The sequence below is a fragment of the Stegostoma tigrinum genome, chromosome 30, assembly GCF_030684315.1.
Source record: "Stegostoma tigrinum isolate sSteTig4 chromosome 30, sSteTig4.hap1, whole genome shotgun sequence".
Taxonomy (NCBI): Eukaryota; Metazoa; Chordata; class Chondrichthyes; order Orectolobiformes; family Stegostomatidae; genus Stegostoma; species Stegostoma tigrinum.
In genome coordinates this window covers 28,429,789-28,457,504 of record NC_081383.1, presented here as the reverse complement: position 1 = coordinate 28,457,504, position 27,716 = coordinate 28,429,789, and the positions used below count along the sequence as shown (strand labels likewise).

General features: G+C 40.4%; 1 protein-coding gene across 2 annotated transcripts in view; it reads right to left on the bottom strand.

Moving 5' to 3' along the window:
• The window catches only part of wdr18 (WD repeat domain 18), a 156,760-nt gene that overhangs the window by 89,259 nt on the left and 39,785 nt on the right, over positions 1–27,716 (bottom strand). Inside the window, exon 5 of one of the 2 annotated variants that reach the window (XM_048560187.2) lies at positions 7,287–7,430. The exons of the other annotated variant lie outside the window; for it this stretch is intronic. Within the exon in view, the coding sequence (XP_048416144.1) occupies positions 7,287–7,430 (144 nt within the window). The remainder of the gene's footprint in view (positions 1–7,286; positions 7,431–27,716) is intronic. 2 annotated transcript variants of the gene reach the window in all.

The window sequence follows — 27,716 nt, the reverse complement described above, 5'->3', positions numbered from 1 at the left end:
AAGTATATTTACATTGAGTTAAATAAATTTAAAAAACATAATAATTGGACAGAATAATACAGCAAATTTCATGGTATTTGATGTACATAATTTTGCACGTTTATAGAGTGCGCCAGTTAAATCAAAGTTTGGTGTAGTCATGTGTTGGAATGCAGAGTCTTAAAAGGTGTCTTTTTTTAAAAAGGGAATTGAAAAGGAGAATACCAAAAGGAGAATTACTGTGGGGCTATGGAGGAAATTGAGCGAGCTAGAAGGGTCCTGCAGAAAGGTGACACGGCTTCAACAGATTGATTAGTCTCCTTCCATATTGTAACAATTCTACAATATATCAGACTCACAACTCTCTGCAAATACTTAACACTAAAAAAGGCAATCTTACAAGTTCAAGCATTATGATTAAGAAGGTATTGGTGGATAACCGTGTTTTATTTTCGTTGACAGTATGTCATTTAAGAGATTCTATAAACACTCATTAACCGAGCTACAAATCTATGCCAAAACCTTAGACACTCATTAACAGTTTGGGTCCAAATCAGGTGTTAAGCACCTAATCTATACTGGCACTACAGTGGAGAACAGAGGCATGTTCCAACATCACATACTGATAACCGTGGCATTAAGCTATGCATGTAGGATATAAAATACTCCGTCAATATTTGAGGACCAGGGAGTTCAGAATTTTCCACTCCAATTAGTACTGCTAAGAACAAATAATTTTGTTCTTACAAACAACAGGAACAGGCCATTCAGCCCTCCAAGCCTGTGCCGCCACATTTTGCCCTTCCATACTACAACTGTCTTCACTTACAGGATCCGTATCCGTCTATTCCCTTCCTATTCATGTATTCATCCAGGTGTTTCTTGAATGTTGCTGTTGTATCTTCTTCCACCACCGCCACTGGCAATGCATTCCATGCATTTACCACCCTTTCTGTGAAAAACGTGCCTCGCACATCTCTTTTAAACTTCCCTTCGCACCTTGAACTTGTGTCCCCTAGTAATTGAGGCCTCCACTTTGTGAAAGAGCCTCATACTTCCGCTTTATCCATGCCATTCACAATCTTAAAAACTTCTGCATTCCAGTAAAATCAAAGCTAGTCTAGCCAACCTTTCTTCATAGCTAAAATCCTCCAGATTAGGCAACATCTTGGTAAACCTTTTCTGTACCCTCTCTAAAACAATCCAAATCCTTCTGGTAGTGTGGTGACCAGAACTGTAAGCAATATTCTTACATGTAGAGTATTGCTGGCACAGAACAGCTGCTATATTTGCTTACATGTAGCAGTCACTAGGCCAAAGCAATTCATTGTGAAATGTTCTGTAATATTACAATAGCATAAATGAGAGATATAGAAATGCAAGTTATTTCTAATTAATTCAACATAACCTTTTTTTAAGCTTTTAATAGAAAAGTTCTTCAAATGTCATAACTCACTTGGGTAGGACACTGAAAATCAAGCGCTGCTACTCCTAGAGTCATCACAAAAGTTCAGTAATTTAGAAATTGCTCAAAAGTTCCCATTTTACCAGATGTCCAGACCCAGGTTGATGCAAAGCATGAACTGGGTTTCTGTACTTAACAAGAAATACTATTACAAGTAATTAGATTGTAGCTACAGGAAAACAATTATGAACTGTCAGCATATCACAATTCTAATCCTGTTATAAATTCTTCCTTACAAACACACAGAGTCAGTCGGGCAGAGAAGGAAAAACAACATGGATGGAGGAAATACTGGGAAAGTAGTTCAGTAGTCTTTGTTCACAAGATCTGTTAAGTTGGATTTTTTTCTGATTTCAGCCTTCCTTTACTGAAAGTTTCCATTGATTTGGAAGAGGAACTGGGTAGCTGGTTCACTTATAAAAGACTAATATTCATCAATTAAAAAGTCACAACTTACAGCAACTGAAAGATAGATAAACTCATTTCCTTCAGGCTTAAAGAGGGTTTTTACTACAGAGAACAGAGAAACAGTTCGTGAGCTGGAAGAGGTCTGATCACTCACTTGTGTCTTGTTCCACGCACCTGAGAACCAATTATACTGTTTCTGGCAGGTAAAATGCTTTTGTTATCTATAACTGGTCACTAATCCTTTTATCAATTTTGTGTGGTCAACCAGGGGTCCGTCTGAATACAGAACCCCTCAGCTCTAGTTAACCTGTAAATACTGCTGTAATCTACTGCTATACAGTTTTGAGCTACAATTACTTGTTTCCCAAACAATGCAGCAATCCTTGATTTTTAAAACAGTTCTCGCATTTCCGTCCACAATTTTAAATGGTTCAAATAAAATCACACAATTTTTCCACAAACTGTTCTTTTCTTTCTCTTAATCACATTAATGTATTTCTTTCCACCCAGATGCAAAGTTCCAACAAATAAAAACAAATCCAATGTGAACCTTAAGTTGAACTGGCAGGTCAGACGTTCTTTTTTCTCATATGCATTCAGAAACATCTGAAAAAGGAAGACTTCCTGTTGAAATTCATCAGCCAAAATTGTCAGACAGATTGAATAATGTTTAATAAGCACTTGAATTTACCATCATATCTTCACAGTTTTAGTTTCTTGCGCATTAAACGTATGGTAGGTATTACAGCCAACAAAAGACCTTCTATATAATAAAAATACTTCTCTACTCTGTTGACTCTGCTGCCATATGTACAGGTCAGTAGGTTACCAGACTGAGCGAGAAACAGACCATCCATCCAAACAATGGAAGCAGCAATGGTACTGAGTGCCTAGCAGTAAGCCAGATGAAAAATGGAAGAATTTATAAAGTTTTAAATCTCAAGCCACAATGGAACAATAATGCTCCATTTTTTCATTTACAACTGAGAATAGATTGAATCTAACAGACACATTTAAATCACTTCTTTTCAGGAAAGTACTAATTTTCAAGCAATTTCCAAATTACAATACAGTGTTGCTTGGGATCTAAGCAGAATAACCAGAGATTGACAGTTCGACTGTTCCACAGCTTAGAAATCAAGGACCTGCACAAAATATGCTATCTTGCAGTAAAGGTCCAGCGTCCTCAGGTGTGCTGTCAAGGGTCCTCAATCCCAATTTTCCCAACATTTTTGAGCATCCTTTCGTGTTTATCTTATCTAGCTATGTGCATCTAATATGTGCAAACTTTTCCCATCGACACCAACACGGGAAACACTTTCTTCAATGTGCATAAAATAAAAACATGCTCAAAAGACAAGTTCTAATAGGAAAGGTACAGGGCACAGATGTCCAGAAGGGTGAATGTACATCAAACTCAGAATCCACATCTTTAGAATGATTTAACTTACCTATAAGGCATCTGTATTGATAATCAATGGACTCAATTCCTTAGTGATTCAGTGAATGATTACACTACCCATGGTAGAACTTATTCAAACAGACTAAAAGGAGACCGAGCAATTTACAATTTGTGCAGTTAGTTTATCTCATTTGGGGAAACAACATATCCACTCCAATTATCTTTGCTCACCTGAGTTTATGAAAGGGTGTAGAGAAAATAAAATCTAGAGTTCTTGCTCCTAATCAGAGTCTAGCAATTACTGGAACTCACAATAAAGAAACACATCATTTAGCCTAACTAGTTTATGAGCTCTCCATGCTTCCTCCTACCCTATAGAGTCTAATCCAACCAGCATATCTCCTATTTCTTTCTGCCTTAGTGCCTATTTAACTTTCCCTTAAAATGCATCTATTGGTATCACCTCTTCTACATCTTGTGCAGCAAGTTCTTCATTCGAACCACTCTGAGTGAAGAAGTTTCTTCTGAATTCATTTCTGCTTGCGTCATGTCCACAAGACAAAGAAATGTCATAAATTGCTTTCAAATTATAAGTTTTTCTTTAATTTTTAAGTTCTTGCTGAACTAAATCAGTACTGATCATATCATGCAAATTACTGGAAGATTCCCATCAGCAATTACCAAGACAGCGCGAGACATTGTGTTTCTGGAATGTCACACTCTTGCATTGTGGGGCCTCTGCAGTCCAAGAAGCACAAAAAGACCAGCAAATTAAGTGTTTCCCCCAGCCAATTCTGAACAAAGGCAAAATACTGCAAGTCAGAGTTTAAAGTGGCTCTTACAGCTCACAATTTATCTCACACAAACAAACAGCACCACTGGCCACAAAGACAGGATCCAATTATCACATAAAAACAGCCTTGTCAAAACTGATTAATCAAGGAACTCCATCACATGACCAAAACTCTTGGTCTTTGAAAAATGTTGCAATTGAAAATGCTTTGCTTTAGCGTGATGAGAAGCAGTTTGCTGTTAACATTGAGCGAGTGTGCTAAGAGTCTAACTGATGACACCAGAGTCAGATTCCAAACTAAGCTCATCCCCAATCTAAGTACCCTTTGTTAGCCTGATTGTTTGTATATCTCTTGCAAAACTAACAATAACAGTGTCTATATATATCTATAAAGAAAAACAGAAGTTGCTGGAAAAGCTCAGCAGGTCTGGCAACATCTGTGAAGTGATCAGAGAAGTAATGTTTCGGGTCCAGGTGATCCTTTCTCAGAACCGAGCCCAAACGTTAACTCTTCACAGATGCTGCCAGACCTCCTGAGCTTTTTCAGTAACTTCTGTTTTTATTTCTGATTTATAGCATCCGTAGTTCTTTTGGTTTTTATATAAAAAACAGTAGGTTAAAATGAGTGTAGGCCCCTTAGAGGAAATACTGGAGAATTAATTACAAGCAACACAGAAATGCCATATAATTTACTATTTTGCATCAGTCTTCAGAGCAGCAGACGCTAGAAACAGCACAATGGTAGTAGATATGCAAGGTGCTAATTGGAGGAAAGAAATTCCAACAATCTCTATCAAAAGGGACAAATTAATTGACAAACTCTTGGGACTAAAGGCATTCAAGTCACGTGGAACTGATAATCAGAATCCAATAATTTTAATAGGAGTGGTTCAAAAGATAATTTAGGTATTGGTCAAAAGACTCCAGAACACTGTATTCTAGGCGGTCTCCAGTTGATTAGAAAACCACTGATTGGATGCCACTGTTCAAGCAGGGAGACAGAATGCAGCAAACTGCAAGCCAGTTAACCTAACATTAGTCATTAGGAAAAGGTATTACTAAGGAAGAAATAGTGAAAAACATAATGCTGCCAGAGTCAACATGATTTTGTGGAAGGGAAATCATGTTTGAAAATTTTGCTAGAATTCTGAGAATATAACAAGGAGAATTGATAAAGGGGGATCAGTAGTTATAGTGTATTTGGCTTTCCAGAAAGCATTTGATAAGGTGCCACATAAAAGATTATTTACAGTATTGGGGATAATGTGTTAGCATGGATTGAGGACTGGTTTACACTCAGAAGATGGTCAGAAATAACATCTTCCTCAGGTTAGAAAGATGCAATGAGTGAGGGTGCAACAAGGATTAGTCCCAGAGTCCTTAATTATTTACTATCTCTATTAATGAATTTGAAGAAAGGCCAGAGCGTAAATTATTCAAATTTGCTGATGAAACAAAAATATAATCAGCAGACACTCTGTAATGAAGGAATCTGCAAATGGATGCAGGACAGTTCACAGTGTGGGTAAAAACTTGACAATGAAGTTAATGTGGGAAAGTGTGTGGTCATGCACTTTGATAGGAAGAATTAAAAGGCAGAGGGTCAAGAACAAAGAACAGTTAGAGGGATCTAGGTATTCTTACGTTTGTTCTTATAATGAAATTAAGCAACATAGTTACTTGAGGAAATGTTACACTATTAAATACATTGCCACAATGGAAGCATGGCTCCACATTTCTAAGGGAGCCCTAAGAGGAATGTGCTCTCAGGAATGCGGACCTCCCTTCTTTCACAATAATGTAGAGCTGGAGTGATAACCCATATAACCAATCTTTGGAAAATTTGACTCGATGTTCCCTGGTAAATGGTAGTAAATGTCTGGAAATCTCTATCCCAAAGAGTTAAATCACTAAATATTTAAAGAGGAGGCTGATAGATTCTAGAAGGGAGATTCTACTGGGGGGTTAAAGCCCGAGAAGATCAGCCAAGATCTTTTAGAATGGCAGAACTGACTGGGCAAGGGGACTGCGTCTCCTGCTTCTATTTCTAATGTTCTAATAAAAGTTTAAAAAATCCTTTTTAGTAAAGAAGGACAATTAAATGATTTAATTCACCTCTCCTCTTGTCTGTAACATTTGACTAATAACAATCTTTTTTAAACAAAATGACCATGGTTTTAGCCTCCCGAGAAATGGAAGCATCTTGGCGACACACTACAAAGTGGATGTGGGGGCTCTCTGAGATTTAATTGCAGCCATTGTATCCACCCCCCCTATGACTGAATACCCTACTGGCATGAAGAATGCTGAGATATTCATACCTCCTGAAAGGTTTTCGAGCTATGCCACAACGTAATTTAGCATTGAAGTGAAAAAACAGGTCAAAACCACCATAAATCTTCCCTGAACTGCTGTCCTGGTACAATTAAAAACACTTGTACAGGTGGCAGAATATGACATAAAGTACATGTTAACCCCTCCAATGGTCATCCTTGGCATTTCAACTGTCACAAATGCAAGTCTCTAAATTTCACGTAAAACAAGAGGTTCTGTAAATGGAAATGGTATGTGCTAAAATTGGTACAAGGACAAGGCCATATGATCTGCCTGCTGGGACAAAAATTCAATTCAAACATTATTGAAATTAAGTTCTACATTTTAAAACTTAGACACAATGGAGGAAACAGCTGATTTTTTTGTACAAGGCTCACAGACTCCATTGGCGATGGCAAAAAACGGTTGTTTTGTTCAGCAAAGTGGGACTGTCTTTGTGTGCACCATCAAATAGAGTGACGTTGATGCCACCTTACCTGTTTAAAGAGACAAGCTTTGTGGAGGTTTAGAAACCATGGAGATGCGACAGGAAGCCTTTTTGTTTATGCTCAGAAGATTGAATGATGAGATTTGTGGAATGAGCTTTCAACTGTGTTAAGTAGTTAGCGGGAAATAGTTTTCTGTACAATACAGTGTATAACATTTTGTTGACGGTGATTTTAGCTTTTATAGAAAAAGTTTTAAAACAAAACATCTTGTCAAACATGCAATCATTTGTGTTACCCACTTGGAAATGTATGTAAATTTTTTTTAAAAAACTGTCAATCCCATTATTGGGCTTGCATAAAGACTCATTAAGAGTTCCTTAGAGCTTTTAACATAGTCGTGGATTTTACTTGAAGCATGTTTCAAGGATTCCAATATGTTGGAAAATGTATGAATGTATACATATGAGCTCCACTCACCTCAGTGAACAGGTTGACTTGAAATATGGATCCATCGTTGCCTCCACAGAACAGGCAATATTCACAAGGATCGAGGCTCACAGACATGATTCCAACGTCAAACAATACAGACATCAGGAGTTCTCCACAGCATAATTCCCAAAGCTTAGTGGTTGAGGGGGAATAGATACCAAAAAAAGTATTAATACAGAAATAACAACTTCAGAAATTTTCTGATTTTCTGAGTGGAAGGGAAGTAGCAAAGACAGGGAAGGAAAGGAAGGAGGAGGGGGGCAGGGGAAGAAAAGCTGGGTAGAATTTAACCTTCAGCTAAAGGTCTAAATTGTTGGATTGTAATAAGAGACAGTGGGAAATCAGCTGGAATTTGTTAAAACAAGCAAAGTCGATATGTTCTGCTGAATCCATATTCTGGAACAATCTGAAGAATTGGCTCTGCAGCATTACATCAGGATCTGGCTGATATTTATATAATGCAGCAAATTCAACAGCAGTTGATGCATGCTTGTAAACTCTCACTTTGTGACTGCTTCTGGCCAATATATCTTCAGTACTTGAGATTTTCCATGCAGATCAGTGAACACAATCACTTTGTTGACTGCACAGGTGGAAAGCAGCTGCCAGAGCATAAAATATAAAAACACTGCTGCTTCCAACCTCCAAGTGTCTAGTTATACCACTCCAATTGGACATAGTGCCCTTTGTAGGCAGGCATGACTCGTTCACTGTTTTGTATGGCTGTGGTTAGAAATATGTTTTGACTAAGCCATATCTCTGGGTGCCATGTGACATAACTCCACAGAGGCCAGTATCCTAGCACCAAGTCACCCTTTATTCACACATGCATAGTATTTGACAATGGTCCAGCTTCCTCAGATGCAGCTCCAACGCTCCTGTTTATATCTGTCAGCCAAGGTTCGCCGATTAGACCAAGTTAATAGCCTTAATCAGGAAACTCATTACTACCAGGCTAACCTCATTACAATCACTACACCTTGCTTATGGTATCTTGCCAACACCATCAGGGGGAAATCTATAATAAAAGGATTAAGCCAGTCTTCCACCCTGTTCTGCCATTCAAGAAACTATGGCTGTTTATACTTAAAATGTATTTACCCATCTTTGGTCTATTTCCTTAGTACTCTTATCTAACAACAAAATATCAATTGACTGAACATCCACAGATCTTAGGTAGAAAAAATGTTTTATTCCGTCACAGTGTGTAAAAAGTGTTTCCTGGTTTTACTTTTCAATGTCATCTTTCAACTAGCTCACCTTAATAAGCAATGGGATACAAACCAAGTATACACAAGCTGTCCTTATAATTTAAGCATTTAAGTTAATTTTGTCAATCTGCATTGCACCCCTTCCATGGTCAATGTATCCTTCCTGCAGCACCCAAAATTAAGTCAGGTACTCAAGATGGGGTCCAACCAAAGCTATGTATAACTAAAGCAGTATTTCATCCTTTTTGTATTCAAACCCCTCAGGTTGAAGGCCAACATTCATTTTTGTAATGTTTTGAATCTGCAGTTTTTTGTTTGTAATTTACATTGGTACTCAAATCACTTTTGTTACTTCCCACTGGTTTTTCACCAAATATATTCCGAGGTTTCGTTCTTGGATCATAATTTGACTCTTCCCAAATTTTAAATTCATCTGCCATGACTCTGTCCATTCATTTAATCTGTCAATGTCCCTGTGTAATTTCCTGTGCCCATCTGCACAACTTATTGTTCTAACTAGTCATCTGCAAATTTGGATATACAAACCCTCTATCCAAACCACTGATATCTACAGAGTGGAGCAGAGTCACACTGTACTATTGTGAGTATTTTTATTCCTATGCTCTCTCCCAAACACTCCATGATTGATACTTCAATGACCACGTGCTCAACCACATTTTGTCTGATGGTACTAAACTGACGTTAATCTGACAGGTGTGGAATTTGTTAGTTTCTTCATTCTAGCCTCAAACCCTTTACCTATCTCCAACCCACTTGTACTCTTCTAAATTCTGTTTGCACCTCCCTACTGATCCTCAACCTCTTTTTCCCCTTCCCTGAAATCTTCCCCACTGCTTTTTATGCATTCATGGTGTGTGGGTTTGTTGTCTAGACCAACATCTATTTGCCCATTCTGAGGAAGGGTCACCGGAGCCGAAATGTTAACTGATTTCTCTTCACAGATGCTGCCAGACTTGCTGTGCTTTTCCAGCAACTTCTGTTTTTGTTTGTGATTTACAGTATCTAGAGGTCTTTCCGTTTTTAGCTATTGCCCATTTCTGGTTTCCCGGATAGCAATTAGGAGTCAACCACGCTGCTGTCAATTTGGAGTCATGTGCAGAATGGGGCAGGTAAGGATGGCAGATTTCCTTCTCTCAATTACATTAGTAAATGATATGAGTTTTTATGACAATGGGCAGTTGTTACATGACCACCATTAGACCAGCTTTTTGTTCCATATTTTTTATCATTGAATTCAGATTTCACCATCTGCCTTGGTGGGATTTGTCTCCATGACCTCAGAACATTAGCCGAGACGTCTGGATCACTCATCCAGTGACATTACCACTATGCCACCTCCCATCCTCTAATCTTTCCTTACCATCATTCCCCTTTCTTCCTGTACCCAATTTGCTGCACCCTCTAACCTCTCTAGATCCAAACACTGCACATGGTCTTGACTGGCATATTCATTGCCATTGATTAGGAATATAGGAACAGGAGCTCCTGGAGCCTATTCCATCATTCAATGAGATCATGGCTGATCTGTGGCCAAATTCCAAATATTTTCCTTTGGTCCATATCTCTTAATGCTTCTGCTTAACAAATTGTATATATCTCAGTTTTAAAATTAACGGATTCAGTATCTGATTTAGCAACTAATTCCACATTTGTCGAAGAGTGTTCCAAACATCTGCCAACTCTAACCTGCAGACGTGATTTCTAACATCTCTTCTGAACAGTCAGGTACTAATTCTCCGTCTATAGCCCCACGTTCTAGAACCCTCGACCAGTGTAATTAGTTTAACTTTACCTACCCTGCCTTTTCCTGTTAATAGTTTGAATCTTTGATCAGGTCACGCGTTAACCTTCTAAAATCCTAGAGAAAACAGACCAAATTTGCATAATCTCTCCGCAAAACTTAAGGGGTTAGGTCCAGGTATCATTCTTGTAAAACAACGTGGTACTCCCAAGGCCAACAGATCCTCCTTAAGTGTGCTGCACGGATCTGCTCCCAGTACTCCGAGTGGAATCCAACCAAGATTTTGTATAGCTGCAGCATACCCTCTGCAAGTATTCCAGTCCTTGAGAAAACTGAAGAAAGAGAGGGAAGATGAAAGAAATAAAAGGGAGGCAGCAGCAGAGGCATGAAAGAGAGAGAAAGTGATAAAAGGAACACCCATTGCTTTCATGATCACAGGACAAAGCACTTTACTGCCAAGAATTTTTGAAACATAGTCGCTGTTGCAATGTAGTGAAACTGTGCCCAGCAAGATTCTACTGGAAGACAGAATCAATGGCAGTGCACCACACAAATAAATTGGAGTGGCAAAATACAGTATATATTTGAGATCTTCAGAGGCATATTCTCTATCGGATCATGAACTGGATACCCAGATGTGAAATGTTACTGGGAGACAACTTTTCAACAAACTGAGAAATCTTTCATTACTCAGTATACAACTTTAAGTGAACAGAGGAAAAATGTGTAATAAGAATGCTGTAACATATAAAACACAAGGTATTGTTCTCCTCTTTAAAACAAAGTCTAACTATCACATAAACCTTAGTTGAGTTCATACCAATGTCAATTACAAGGTCGCAAACATTCGAGCTAAAATATTTCATGTTCTAAAGAAGTTTCTTGACTAGAAGTCTTACCAGAGTTCCAAAAGTAAAGAATATGACGGTATTGACAGAACTAAACCTTAAAAGTTAGTTAGAATAACATAGTTATTTGGAAAGCTACAGAAAGCGTCAAGTTCCTAGGAGTGATGACCACCAATAGCACCTCTACTTTCTCAGGAGGCTCAGGAAATTCATCATGTCCATAAAAATGCTTACGAATTTTTTTTAGATGCACCATAGAAAGCATTCTATCCAGATCCTTCACAACTTTGCACGGCACTTGCTCTGCCAAGGATAGTAAAAATCTACAGAGAATTGTGAACACAGCTCAGTCCATCTCACAAGCCAATTTTCCATCCATTGACTCCATCTATACTTCTCGCTGTCTCAGGAAGGTGGCTAATATAATCAAAGACTCCTCCCACCTGCATTATGATCGCTTCCAACCTCTTCCATTGGGCAGATGATGCAAACTCTTAAACATACATACCAACAGATTCAAGAACAGCTCCTTTCCCACCGTTATTAGACTGCTGAATGGACCTCTCAAATTTTAAATTTAATGTTGATCGCACTCTTTGTGCTCCTTCTCTGCAGCTGTAACATTGTATTCTTCATTCTGTTCTATTGCCCTAAAGTACTTTGTATGGTATGATCTGCCTGTACTGCATGCAAAAAAAAACTTTTCACTGTACCTACATACATATGACAATAAATCAAATCAGGAAAGAAATGTTTGTAGAAAAAATTATGTAAACAATTATGTTCACTGTTAAAACTGAACGCTTGTGATACCAGGATCATTAATTCTAGAATTAAACAGAAAAAGAAAAATTCTACTGACATCCAAGTTTGCAAAGGACAATGCATAGATCACAGATTCCCTACAGTGTGGAAACAGGCCATTCAGCCCAATAAGTCCACACCGCCCCTCCAAACAGCATCCCACCCAGACTCATTCTCCTACCCTTTCCCTGTAACCTGGCATTTCCCATATCGAATTTACACACCCCTGGATGTTACGGGCAATTTAGAATGGCCAATTCACCGAGCCTGTGTATCTTTGGACTGTGGGAGGAAACTGGAGTACACAGAGGAAACACATGCAGACGCAGGGAGAACGTGCAAACTCCACAGAGACAGTCACCCGAAGGTGGAATCGAACCCAGGTCCCTCGTGCCGTGAAGCAGTAATGTTAACCACTAAGCCATCTGGCCGCCCCTGAACAGAACTTCTATTCCCTGACTGGGAATTGAACACAGGCCCTGGTGCTAAAAGTGCTAAAGTTTAACCAACAGACCAGCAGGGAAAGCAAAGCGAAGCAAGAAACTTGGGCTTATCCAAGAGGTGAGCCCGGGACCTCTCACGTCAACATTGTACAGTACCATAAGCGAGGATCATACGCCTAGTTGCAGTCACAAAATTGTGTAAAAGGCTGTAATTAGAGACATTTGAATTGCATACTGCTGTATTTGTTTGAAACAACCCCCACATAATCAACTTGATAAAGGTTTCATCACTCACCTCCAAGGCTGTAAGCCTAGGAATCACACTTCTGCGTTTGAATATTTAACCTTAGGTGACACCCTAGTGCATTTTTGAGTATATACAGCATTGCCAGAAGAAACATTCGATCATTAATTTCACAAATCTCATGGTACAATTCAACTGGATATTTCTTGTGCAAGACTAATCGATCATACAGCCACTTGCAGCATGCATTTATGTTTTCATTCTTTAAATTAAAACAAAATTACATTGCATGTTCAAAATAGTGAGCATTCACAGGAGTAAGGAGCCGTTCAAAAGGTGTGTTCATTTGCTCACATTTATTCAACTTCAAATTCAACTTTTTTCAAATCTAAATTGCACATGCTTAACCTTGTTGGGAGTCAAAAAAAGTAAGTATTCAAATGCAGAATCAATGCTATATGCTCAAATAACACACATTCAACAATAAGTATGTGAACACAGGCATGGACTGTGCTAATATTACTCTACCTCCTCTGCCCAAGTGACCGTCTTTCAACCTGTGAATCAAGAACAGTACGTCCAGAGGAAGTAATGAAGCAGACTTGCAACTAATCTTGCCCTCTATTATTGAAAGTTGCGCTTCCAACAAGTGTTAATTCATAGCTCAGAAGAGTTGCGATATTAGGTCACAGACTTTAAACAAATTTGCCGCTTTTCTCTCTCCACAGACATGGCAAGATCTGCTGAAAATTTCAAGCAGATTCTGCCTTTATACCATTGAGCTGTGCTGTTCTGTTTCTGGCACTCTATGCTTACTAGGATGACAACTGAGCCTGGAATTGTTTAGTAGGCAGAGTCAATGTGTTTCTGCGAAAGGGAGATCATTGTTGATAATTTTTTCATGGTTCTCTGATGATGTTACAAGCAGGGAGAATAAAGGGAAACCAGCAAATTTCCAAAGGCAATCAGTATGATTCCACATAGAGCTTAATACAAACATCGTGATATTTGCAATAACAGTAGATTGACTAATTCAGGACAAATGGGTCATTTTCAACTTGGCAAACCACAACTAATGGAGTACCACAGGAAAACATGCCGGGCTCTGGACTATTTTTGTTCTGTATTGATAACTGGGATGAATGGGCCAAATGCAAATTTGTTGACAATTCAAAAATAGTTAGGCCAGCAAATTATCATGAGAATACAAGAAGCCTCTAAAGTGCTGTGGATAGTTTAAGTGATTAGGCCAAAAAAGAAGCAGATGAGTAAAATGTGGAAAATGTCAGGTTCCCACATTTGCAGAAAGTAGAAAAAGTCAGGATGTTATTTAAATGTGAAGAGATTCCACAAAAATCAGAACTAGTCCAACCCAGAAAATTACAACTCCACTACTTTACTCTTGACTTTACTCTGGTGGAAATGTTGTTGATAGTGCTACCAAGTGATATTCACACAGCAATAATGCATTTTCTAACATTCAGTTTTGTTTCTGCTGGGCCTACTAAACTCCTTTGGACATGAAGGAAAACAGCTGAATTCCATATGGGAGGCAAGAATGACTTCCCTAAATATTAGGGCAGCATTTGACAGAGTGTGGCATCAAATAGCCCCATCAAAATGGAAGCAAATGGGAATCAGGATCGTTAACTCACCACTGGTTGGGTCATATTCAACACATAGTAAGACAGCTGTGGTTGCCGGGGGTTAATAATCTCAGTTAAAGGACGTCACAACCTGCATTGTTCAGGGAAGTGACCTAGGCCCAACCAACCTCACCTACTTCAACGCTGACCCTCCCCCCATCCAGAGGTCAAAAAAGTAGATGTTTTCTGGTTATTCCACAACATTTAGACTCGTAACCCTTAGATGTTGAAGCAGTCTCCATCTGTATCTAGAATTTTCAGACTTGAGCTGATAAATTATGGCTAACATTTCTACTATAAAAGGTACCCAGCAATGTCTACCTTCAAGTGAGCCTAATTTGTGGTTATCGGAAATGTGGTTACAAATGGATCAGGAATGGGGACTAAATATCCAATATAACTAAATAAAGATGCATGTCCTGTTGAAAGGACAGGCAGACAGCAGAGGGGGCACGGTTACCTGGTTAATAAGAAATTAAATTAATACAATAACAAGAACTGGCAGTGTCAGAAGGCATGGCATTTGAGTCGGTAGAGTTGAGAAAACCCAAAGGGAAAATAAAGACCTGATGGGAGTTGTGTACAGGCCCTCCATGAGTACTTAGAATCAATCATAGAATCCCTATAGTGAGGAAACAGGCCCTTTGGCCCAACAAGTCCACACTGACCCTCAGAGCATCCTACTCAGGCCCATCCCCTATAACCCACCTAATCTTATAAATCCCTGACACTACGGGCAATTTAGCATGGTCAATCCAGCTAGCCTGCACATCTGCGGACTGTGGGAGGAAACCCACACAGACACAGGGAGAATGTGCCAACTCCACACAGACAGTCGCCTGAGGGTGGAATCGAACCCAGGTCCCTGGCGTTGTGATGCAGCAGTGCTAACCACTGAGCCACCGTGCCATGTTAGGATGTGGGGAAAAATATAAATCAGGAGACAGAAAACGCATGAAAGGCACTACTACAGTAATCATGGGGAACTTCAACATGCAGCTGAATTTGGAAAATCAGGTTGGCAGAAGATCTCAAGAATAGGAATTTAAGCAATGTCTACATGTTTTTTTGGAGCAGTCTGTGGCACAGCAGCTAGGGTACAGGCAATTCTGGATTTGGTGACGTGTAATGAGGTAGACAGGATTATGGAGCCGGAGGTGAAGGATCCCTTCGGGGGCAGTGACCTGAATATGACAGAATTCTCCCAGCAATTTGAGAGGGAGAAGCTGGAATCTGAGGGGACTGCAGTACAACTGGATAAAGGTAACAAAGAGATGAAGGAGGAGCTGACCAGAGTTGACTGGAAGGGGAGCTGAGCAAGGAAGACAGTGGAGCAGCAATGCCAGTAGTTTCTGGGGGTAACTCAGGATGTGCAGCAGAAATTTATCCCAAAGAAGAAATATATTAAGAGAAGGACAAGGCAAACACAGCTGACAAGGAAAGTCAGGGAGAGCAAATAGGCAAAAGAAAAAGCTTACAATACAGTGAAGATTAGTAGAAAGTGAAAGTATTGAGAAGCCTTTAAAAATTAGAAAGTAATGAGAAAAGCAATAAGGGGAGATGATGAAATATGAAAGTAGGCTAGCTAGTAACATAAAGAAGATTGCAAGGGTTTTTAAGCTAAAAAAGAAGAAAGGCAAGTGATGGGCTTGGAAAACTGGAAAATGAGGCTGGAGAAGTCGTAATGGGAACAAAGAAATAGCAGAGGAACCGAATAGGTGCTGTGCATCAATTTTCACAGTGGAAGACCCTAGCAGCATATCAGAACTGCAAGAGAGTTAGGCGGCAGAGATGAGCACAGTGGCCATCAATAGGAGATGCCACACTGAAGCTGAAGGTAAATTAATCATCTGGACCAGATGGACAACACCCCAGAATTCTGAAGGAAAAAAGCTGACGGGGTTGTGGAGGCAGTGGTGAATCTTTTGGGAATCACTGGAGTCAGAGAGGGTCCCAGAGTACTGGAAGATGGCTGATATAACACTGCTGTTTAAGAAGGGAAGGAGGCAGCCTGTCCTGTTGTCAATGAGATTTTAGAGTTCATTATTAAAGATGAGATTGCAGAGTACTTGGAAGTACATGGTAAGATAAGGCTGAATCAGCATGGCTTCTTGAGCCATTTTCCCAGGGGAGATCATGACTGAGAAATCTGTTAGAGTTCTTTAAGGAGGTAACGAGTTAGTTAAATAAAGGAGAGCCAGCGCTCATAATCTATTTAGTTTTCCAGAAGCCCTGTGACAAGGTGTCACATAGGAGGCTGCTAAATAGGATAAAAGCCCATGGTGTTAGGGACAAAGCAGTGACATGGATAGATGGATGGCTGACTGGTAGAAGGCAGACAGTCAAGATAAAAGAGGTATCTTTTCAGGCTGGCAGCTGGTGATGAGTGGAATTCTGCAATGGTCTACAACTATTCATATTATACCTTATCGTTCTGGACAAAAGAGGGGCACCGCAGTGGCTCAGTGGTTAGCACTACTGCCTCACCGGGCCAGGGACTCGGGTTCGATTCCAACCTTAGGTGACTGTCCGAGTGGAGTTTGCACACTCTCCCTGTGTCTGCGTGGGCTTCCTCCACATGCTCCAGGTTTCCTTCCACAGTCTAGGTTAGGTGGATTGGCTATGCTAAATTGCCCATAGTGTCTAGAGTGGGAAATGCAGCAATAGGATAGGATGGGATGCTCTTCAGAGGTCTGGTAGGGACTTGATGGGCTCTATTGTCTGTTTCCACATTGTAGGGGTTCTATGAAAAGAACAAAGGGCATTGTTGTTAATTATGCAAATGACACAAAGATAGATGAGGGACAGGTGTTGTTGTGGAAGCTGGGAGACTGCAGAAGGACCTTGGTCAGGCTGGAAGAGTGGCTAAAGTAGAGGCAGATAGAATAACAATGTGTGAAAGTGTGAGGTTAGGCACTTTGGTAAGAATAGAAGACACATATTCCCCTCCCCTTCCTTGTCAGCATTTCAGAGGGACCATTACCTCAGAGACACCCTGATCTATTCTTCCTTCACTCCCAACATGCCCCCTTCCCCTGCAACCACAGACGGTGTACCACTTGTCCATTTACTTCCTCCCTCCTCAGTATGCAAGGACCCAAACGTATCTTCCAGGTGAAACAGCGCTTTAACCACATTTCACACAATCTAGTCTACTGCATTCACTGCTTACATTGTGTGATCTCCTGTGCAATGGAGAAATGAAACATAGACAGGGTAATTGCGTCGCAGAGCACCCACATTCTGTCTGCAAAAATAAGACCCTGCGCTTCTAGCTGCCTGCCAGTTTAACACACCATCCTGTTCCCTGGCCAACATCTGTCTCAGGCTTGCTGCAGTGTTCCAGTGAGGCTCAATGCAAGCTCGAAGAACAACACTTTATTTACTGCTTGGGGACTCTGCATCCTTCCAGACTCAAATATAGTTCAACAACATGAGGGCTGAGCTCTCCACTGTCCTTACTCCAACCCCAACACACCAGCCCTTTTATCACATTGTCAGCTATTACACAAAACCCATTGTCAGCCACTAACAGTCCCCATTAATAGCTATTCAGCCTCCTAGCCAGATTAACATCCAGTCCTTTCTCTGGTCAACTATTCAGTCTCCTTGGGCTCCATCCCACCTATTGTTTATTCCCTACCCTTTCTCCCCCATCCTATCTTCTGCACATAAACCAACATTTTCCAAGCTAATATCAGTTCTGAGGAAGAGTCACTCAATCCAAAGCGTTAACACTGATTTCTCTCTATTGCTGCTGCCAGACCTGCTAAGCTTTTCCAGCAATTTCTGTTTTTGTTTACAAAATAAAGTTTGAGCATCTTGTGATCAGCAAGTATTAATTTGATCAAATCTGCATAACATGTGATAAATGGATGTACTACATACTAATTAGGCTGGATGACTATAATTATGCATTCATCTCAAACTGGTTTGGCAGTTAAAAACTGAAATTAAGTCGATGATTCAATTTAATTAAAAATCTGTGTTGAAAGCTTATTCAAAGGACTTTTTTTATTACATAATGGTGTAAAAAGACTAATCAGCCAGGAAGCCTTCTGTGAATTAGCTGCTACTCACTAAATAAAGTGAGTCCGCAGAGGAAAGACTGGCTGGGAATGTGATGGAAGACTGTGCCAAATAAGCAAAAGAAAATACAAAAAATGATGATCAGCAAGTGTAACAAACCACCTATTTGAGCAATTTACAAACTATTTTTCTTTATAAACACAGCAAGTTGTCATAATCTGAAATGCACTGCCTGAAAGGGTGGTTGAATAAGATTCAAAAGTATCACTTAAGTTAGTATTATATGAGTATTTAAAAGAAATAAATTGCAAATCTAACTGAATAGCTTTACCAACAGACTACTCAGACACAATAAACCAAATTGCTTTCTTTTGAGCTGTAGCATTTTGATATTCTGTGACCATTATACCTTGAAATTATATCATGGCCTTGGAGCACATTCTGACATCACCACCAACACCACCTACAGGTTCCCTTCTAGATCACTCACCATCCTGACTTGGAAATATAATCTTCCTTCCTTCATTGTTGCTGGGTCAAAATCTTGCAACTTTTCAGCCCATTGAAACTGCTAATATCTCCTCTCTCTCAATTCTAATTTTTTTTTTTTTTGAGTGTACCACTGCCCCTTCTCTGATTTCTACACCTACATCATCCTTCTCCAGAGTGAATACAAATGTCAAATACTATTTAAAACCTTAGCTATGTCTTCTGGATCCAAACTGATTGTCACTTCTAGTCCTCAAAAGATCCAACTCTTTCCCCAGTTACTTCTTGTCCCTATTGTACTTACAAAATGCCCTTGGATTTTCTTTAATCTTACCCACTAGCGTTTTTTCTCACGTCACCTCTTTGCTCTCATAATTTTATTTTAAACAAACCCCTGCACAACTTATACTTCTCTCAGACATCCCAGTGATTTGAGCTTTTGGTATATACCATAAGCTTTTTTCTTTCTTCCCATATTCAATCCTGTATATGCAGAGTTGTCAGCCACTACTTGGTCTCACCTTTTGTCTTAATGGGCACATGTTGGTCCTGCACTCTCACCAATACCCTTTTCAATGTCTCCCACCGCTCTGATGTAGATTTTCATACAAGTAGCTGCTTCCAGTCCCACTTGGCCAGAACCTAACTCATCTTATTAAAATCAGCCTCTCCCAGTTCAGAACCTTGATATCTAATCCAACTTGGTCTTATCCATTATTACCTTAAATTTTACTCTATAATAGTGATCAACACTGAAATGCAACTTCACTGTCACATCTGCTGTTTGCCCAGCTTCATTCGCTAACACGAGGTTCAGTACTGACCCTCTCTTGCAGAACTTTCTACACACTGACTTTTAAAGCTCTCCTGGACACATTTTTAAAATTCTGCCCCCTCTAAATTTTTCACACTTTGTCGATCCCAGTTAATATTGGGGAGGCTGAAATCCCCTATTATTACCTTCTTATTTTTACATTTCTCTTAAGTGTTATTGACATACCTATCTTTTTTAATTCTCCCTGAGGTCTAAAGTATACCTCCAAAGTGATTGTCAATTTAAGTTCTACCCATATGGCTACACTTGAACAATCGTCCAAGATATGATTTCTCCTTACTAAAGTAATTGACTCTTTGATCAATTTTGCAACACAATTTCCTCTTTTAAATCCCCCGTCTTCCTTAAAATTTCTGTATCTAAAACATTGAGCTGCCACTCCTGCTTCTCCCTCACCCACATCACTGTGATAGTAATGGTGTCATACCCCTATAACACCCTTGACTCATCTGTCTCGTCTGCAAGACTCCTTGCATTAAAATGCCATCTAGCCTTACAAAGCTCCATTGTGCCTTAACTTGACTATATTCAAACAGCTTTCTAGATGTGTTTGGTTCTTCTCCTGTACTTGTGTGTGCACCAGCCCATTCTGTACGTCCACTCCGTATCCCATTCTCCTACCAACAAACCCCCCCCCTCAAAGATAAAAACCAAAAGAATTGCGGATGCTGTAAATCAGGATCAAAAACAAAGTTGCTGGAAAAGCTCAGCAGGTCTGGCTGCACCTGTGAAGGAAAAAACAGAGTTAATGTTTGAGGTCCAGTGACCCTTCTTCAGGCCCTTTTTCCCCCACAATGATGTTGACGTCCTTCCAGTTCAGGTGCAACCTGTAGGAAGTGAACAGATCCCACCTTCCCCAGCAACAAGTCCAGTTATCCAAGAACCAAAAAGTCTTTCCTCCTGCTCCAAGTCTTCAGCCACACATTCATCTGTTCTGTCCACCTATTCCCATTCTCACTGGCATGTGGCACCAGGTGTAGCCCAGAGATTACAATCTTTTGTGGATCGTGCTTTTTAATCTGCTACCTAGCTCCCTAAATTCTTGTTGCAGGACCTCAAACCTCTTTATACTTATGTTGTTGGTTCCAATGAGAGCGAAAACCTCTGTTTTCTATCCCCCTTAATAATACTCTGCAGTCATTCAGGGACAGTTTTGGCCCTGGTCCCAGGGAGGCAACACACACATCTGCCGCTGCAGAAACACCTGATTATAACCCTTTCCAAACATTATTATTTGTCCTATCTTTCTGCTTCCTATATGCCGCTGGCTCTGACTGCAACCCCCAGAAGACGATTTACTCTCACCACTTCTAACACAAAAAATCTGTTCTCAATTGAGGTGCATTTCGGTGCTTTTTTCTGACCGATGGTTACCCAATCCGCTACTGACTGTGCCTTCTTAAACTGTTGCAGTGACCACATCTAACAATGTACTATCAATGTAACTCTCAGCCTTCCACAACCGATGCTCAAGCTCAAAAATCCAGTATTCAAGCAAATCAAATGGGCTGCACTTCCTGCAGATGTGGTCATCCAAACAGACAGTGTCTAAGGTCTCCTTCATACTGTAGGTCATGTAACACACAGAACTGAGCTCCCACGGCGTATCTAGTCAGTCTTAAACTTACATGAAGTTTATTCTCCTTCCTTTAACCTACTTTGGCTTACTCATTACTAAATTGGGCCTCACCTTCACTTGTTTCTGGTGCTTAATAATTCACGGCAATTTAATTATAGCATAATAGCAGCCAATGAATTTACAGGCGTGAGATGTCATTCTTGTTTATTTTTCCAACAAGAACTGGCTGCAAGACACTCTGCCCAGACCTTTTTATAGGGAGATTTTCTAATTAGTCCATTCAGAGATGTTGTTACACACCTCTGGAGTAGATGGGCTAAACCTAGGTCTAAGGTGACCACTGCACCACAAGTGTTCAACAACCACTCTGCTCAGACTGCTTCCATGTGATGCTGACTACAGGAAAAAATTTCCAGATGGCTTCACTGCAAAGCTGCCCCAAAGGCGCTCTGCCAGACTGCTTCACTGCAAAGTTGCCCATAAGACACACTGCCCAGACCGCTTCTGCATGATGCCGACCCCAAGATACTCTGCCCAGATTGCTTCTTCATGATACTACCTGCAGGACACTCTTCCTGGACATGCAAGCTCATATAAAGCTCTTCTACCGTATTCGAACTTGCATGAAGTCCTGTTCACCCATATCCCTGTGTTAAATGATCAATGTTAGCTCTCAGTCAAATGCCTCAAGATTAAATTTATCCTTGTGTGCTTCTCCAGAGGACAACCTTCAAAGAACTCTGTCTGTTTACAACTCTGGCCTCATTATACCCTACTCCCTGTTGCCTCAATGCTGATAACCATGCCTTCAGCTTTCTAGGTTCTAATCCAGGATTCCCTCTTTGAATCTTTCTGGCTCTTTCTCTTTCCTTCTTCTCCTTAAAGACAATCTTTAAAACAAATCTCATTAGGTCCCTTGGCTTTATAATAGAATCGCAGAACCCCCACAGTGTGAAAGCAGCACATCAGGCCCATCAAGTCCACACCAATTTTCTGAAGAACATCCCACCCAGACCCACTCCATCCCTAGAACCCTGCATATCCCATGGCTAATTCCTCTAACCCGCACATCTTCGGACGATGGGAGGAAACCCATGCAGACACAGGGAAAATGTTCGAACTCTGCACAGACAACCTCCTGAGGGTGGAATCAAACCCAGGTCCCTGACGCTGTAAGGCAACAGTACTAACCACTGAGCCACCATTACTATCAACATTTATTTGTTTGCACTGCTGCAAAGCATCTTTTGGTGTTTTAAATGTAAAGGCACCATATAAATGCAAGTTGTCATTCTAAGTGGTCTGAGGTAAAGTTGAGGGTGTTTTGGTTAAAAAGGCTATAATTATGCTGATATCCAATTGCATCCTCCAGAAATGTACCTCTGGGTTTTGAGGGCAAGACTGAGCTTTGCTTTAATTGAAATGCATAGCTTTCCAATACTCACAGTTCAAAAAACAGCTCTTAGTAAGGACAAGAACGGTTGCTACTGTCTATGGTGACATACATGAATAAATATTCAAATTAGAGAAATTTACTTCAGATCCATTAAGAATCTGGATAAGGCAGGGCGACAATCCCTTTTTACACTGACACCAGAATATCTCAAGGAATCATGCAGGAAATCTCAAAACAAAGACATGCGTGGCGAAGGTAAATCCAGAACATGATTTCTACGGTGACACTAAAATCTGCCACTACTTGGTGTAGTTGAGCAAATTAGCAAACATGTATTTGAAGGAAAGACACAGAAACACAGAGAAAGAAATGTTTAAAGGTTTAATTGAACTTTGATGGGGGAAGACTTACTTGGAACATAAAAACTGGTAATGGTCTTTCAGCCCAAATGGCCTGTTTCCAATTACTTTGCCAATGTATGCAGGTAAACCATTACTAGGTTATAGAGGATAAGCTTAAACTAGTAAATGCCAACTTTAAGGACAAGTTTAGGAAGAAAAACCTTCACACAAATAACTGAAACAGAAAATTAACTTCTTTTAGCATATTGGACAAAAGTCACTAATGCTTCACAGATCATCAAATGTAGGGAGGACTCGATGAATCATGACAGAATTTCTACCTACAGCAGTTCAAGGGGGCAGCTTACTACCACGTTCTCAAGGGTAACTAGGGACAGGCAACAAATGCTAGCCAGCCAGCAACACCCACATTCCACAAGTGGATTTAAAAAAAGTGTGAAAAGGGGCTTCCTCAGTTCTGGCTATTTGGAATGAAGTTGATAGAACAGAAAATCTGTTAATTTACCCTCAGACCCAAAATACACTTTCCCAAGTCAACAGCAAAGCAAAAGAACACTGCAAAAACATCTCAAACACAATATATATTTAATGCCAAAGTTCTTTTCAGAGTAACATACTCACTGAATATCAGTTGAGTGGTAATATCGTACAACTTCAAAGGTCTGCAATTAATACCTTTACTTAAATTTGGTGGAAGGGGGGTTACTATTTGAAACCACGAACCATTCTGAAATTACAAAATATAGAACAATAACTTGAAATCAAACTACAACGCATCATCCTCGGACACTTCAACCATCTACAATCTGACCCCACCACCCAAGACATTTTTCCATCCCCACCCTTGTCTGCCTTCCGGAGAGACCACTCTGCGCGACTCCCTTGTTCAGTCCACACTCCCCTCCAACTTCACCACACCCGGCACCTTCCCCTGTAATCGTAGGAAATGCTACACTTGCCCCCAAACCTCCTCCCTCACCCGCATCCCAGGCCCCAAGATGATTTTCCATATTAAGCAGATGTTCACTTGCACATCTGCCAATGTGGTATACGGTATCCACTGTACCCAGTGTGGCTTCCTCTACATTGGGGAAACCAAGCGGAGGCTTGGGGACCGCTTTGCAGAACACCTCCGTTCGGTTCGCAATAAACAACCGCACCTACCAGTCGCGAACCATTTCCACTCCCCCTCCCATTCCTCAGACGATATGTCCATCATAGGCCTCCTGCAATGCCACAACGAAGCCACCCGAAGGTTGCAGGAACAGCAACTCATATTCCGCTTGGGAACCCTGCAGCCCAATGGTATCAATGGGGACTTCACAAGCTTCAAAATCTCCCCTTCCCCCACTGCATCCCAAAACCAGCCCAGTTCTTCCCCTCCCTCCACTGCATCACAAAACCAGCCCAACCAGTCCCCTCCCCCCACTGCATCCCAAAACCAGCCCAGCCTGTTCCTCCTCTCACCCATCCCTTCCTCCGACCTCAAGCTGCACCTCCATTTCCTACCTACTAACCTCATCCCGCCTCCTTGACCTGTCCGTCTTCCCTGGACTGACCTATCCCCTCCCTACCTCCCTACCTATACTCTCCTCTCCACCTATCTTATTTACTCTCCATCTTCGGTCCGCCTCCCCCTCTCTCCCTATTTATTCCAGTTCCCTCCCCCCATCCCCCTCTCTGATGAAGGGTCTAGGCCCGAAACGTCAGCTTTTGTTCTCCTGAGATGCTGCTTGGCCTGCTGTGTTCATCCAGCCTCACACTTTGTAATAAAATTATGAACAGTTTTGACAATTTTCCAGTTCAAAAGCTGAATTCATTTTATTGACTCCAAGTGGTGCATAATCACACATACAGACTCTAAAATAAACACGAGAACTGGTTTTATCAAGTTTCAAACCAGAATGCATTTTCAGCTGAAATACATTCAATTACAAAAATAGATTGATACTTTCACAAGACAATACAATCCAGCTTCTTGCTGTCTGAATTTTAAATCCAGGTTTATTTATCCAGTATACCAATTCCCTTACAGTTCATTAGCACTGTCAAAATATATGATCAAATTTGGGGAGACATGGTCACATTAAATATTCCAAGCAGAAAATTATTATTGCCAAACTGGTTCCAAAGGCCGTTCAAGGAGTGCAAACTTTTGACAGTAAACCATGAAGCCAAAATGCATGCTTTGATTTTGGACAGTAATCTGAAAGATATTTTCAACAATCACCATGATTACTGATCTGAAGGTGACAACAATCTAAACATGTTTTAGACACCAGGATCCCGAAGTTATTGTCGGTGAAACTATGTTTTTTCACACAGTGCACTGTTGAAGACTTCCCTGAAATTGTAAATAATTAGAAGTCACTAGACTAACAAGACTTTGTCTACCCATGCTATAGTCTCAATGTAAAAATCTGTGAAGTTTTTTTCAAATAATGTATAACTGGATTGTAATGCATACTACATTTACAATTCCTATTAAACAGCTGAACTGGCAAGACATAAAACTACTTTTATATTTCATTTTTCTATCATGATTAATTTTTTAAAGCATATCTGATTTTTTTTACAAGTTATTGAAACTTAATCCCAGGAGTACATCCAATCACTTATTTTACTCATAGAAATGAAGGCAATCACTTCCATAGGCTCCATTCCCGCCCCTTTAACTTGTCTGTCTCCTCTCCACCTATCATTTCCTCTATCCACCTCCTCCTCTCCCTATTTATTCCAGAACCCTCTCCCCATCCCCCTCTCTGATGAAGGGTCTAGGCCCGAAACGTCAGCTTTTGTGCTCCTGAGATGCTGCTCGGCCTGCTGTGTTCATCCAGCTCCACACTATGTTATCTCAGTGCATTTTACTTGTTGGTTTGCAGTCTTGCAGGATAGTTAAATGCGATTAGCTGCTTGCCCTATTTATTGTCATACTGTTGTTAGATGCTCAGACCATTGAGTATAGGAGTTGGGAGTTCTTTTTGAAGTTGTACTGTGTGCAGTTCTGATCACCCTGCCACAGGAACGGCACTATTAAATTGGACATGGTTCAGAAAAGATTTACAAAGATATTGCCAGGCCTGGTGGGTTTGAGTTATAAGGAGAGGCTGGGTTGGTTGGGACTTTTTTTCCCACTACAGCGCAGGTGGCTGATGGGTGATTTTATTGAGGTTTTTAAAATTATGAGAGGCATAGATAAATAGCAAAGATTTTTTTCCCCCTAGAGTGAAGGATTTCAAAACTAGGACGCGTATTTTTTAAGGTGGGTGGAGGAAGATTTAGAAGAGATATGAGCAGCAACTTTTTCACACAGAGGGTGGTTCATGTGTGGAATGAACTATCAGAGGAAGTGGTAGTGGTAGATGAAAGTACAGTCACAACATTTAAAAGACATCAGGACAGGTGCATAAACGGGAAAAGTTTAGAGGGATATGAGCCAAACACAGGCAAATTTTAGTTTGGGAAGCTTGGTCAGCATGGATGAGTTAGACCAAAAGGTCTGTTTACACACTATAATATAATAACAGATAATGCCAACGTATCTGTTTAATTAACGTTGTTAATCAAGTACTGAGAGCATAAACATGTCACTTTAACATTATTTGCCAAGCAATCTGTTCTATGGCCTGTATTCTCATAACATTTCCTTTCGCACTTCAGTCTTTCTCCCATTGCCCCCACCATCCTCCCTGTTTGCCTCAGCAACTTCCCTGGTGTCAGGCCCTGCTCACTAGCCTTGATTCTCCTCTCGAATTTGCTCTTTGGGTCTTGCTGCTCCCTGTGTCTTGACCTCAACTCAGATCCCTCCCCAAGATCTTACTTCTTGGGGCCTGCCTCTCCCCTTGGACCCTGCTTCACCCAGGCACTGCTGTTGCTTGCTGGTCTCACCTCCTACACTCTTGGTTTCTGGGGTTTCTCTTCAGATTGTTGACTTCAGCCTATACTGAATCTGCACTGAAGTCCTGGTGGCCCGACTTAGGTCAGTGCAGGCAGTCTGGGTTCCAGCTGGTACCTGCGCCAACCACTGGCACTCAATGGAGCTTGGTCAATCTAAGATATAACATGGCGAGTATACCTTTTTATTGCTGAAATAACATTGGTCAAAGCTTTTCATTTAGTAATGATCAGGATGACTCTTAAGAATGCCAGTTCAAGGGAAAACCAACAGTTCAGTTGGAGGAGAGGAGAAATCTGATTGGTTGACAAGTATATTCTGGTAGGGATGCTGCCATTGAGAATGCTCCTTTTCATCTTATAAATTATGTTGTTGCACGGCTATTATTGGAATTAAGAAATAAAGTTTGGAAATATTATTTAACCACAGCATATTTCCAAGTAGATTTATAATATTCTAGCAACAATTTGAAATAGACTGAATCTCAATTAATTGTCTCTATGATCATACTGACATTAAACAAAAATCTCTCTGTTGCAATCTATTCACATCATTTCTTGAGTGATCACTTAGGTCCAAAAATGACCTCCCAAAAGGTAAGGTAGAGCTTTGAGTGATGTTCCCTCTGTATGTAAGGCAGTTCATTAGAAGAATATCACACCAATACAAAATTAAAATACCATGGATATTGAAAATCTGCCTGGTCTGGCGGCATCTGGGAATAAAGAAATAGGTAATGCTTCAGGTCAGTGATATTTTTCTAATGATGTAGAATTTAAATCTGAGACTTCATGAACATTTATGGCATTACAGCCATACTTCATTGAGGTTACTGATGTCCAAACAAAATATCAAGACCTTACACATTTTGCTAA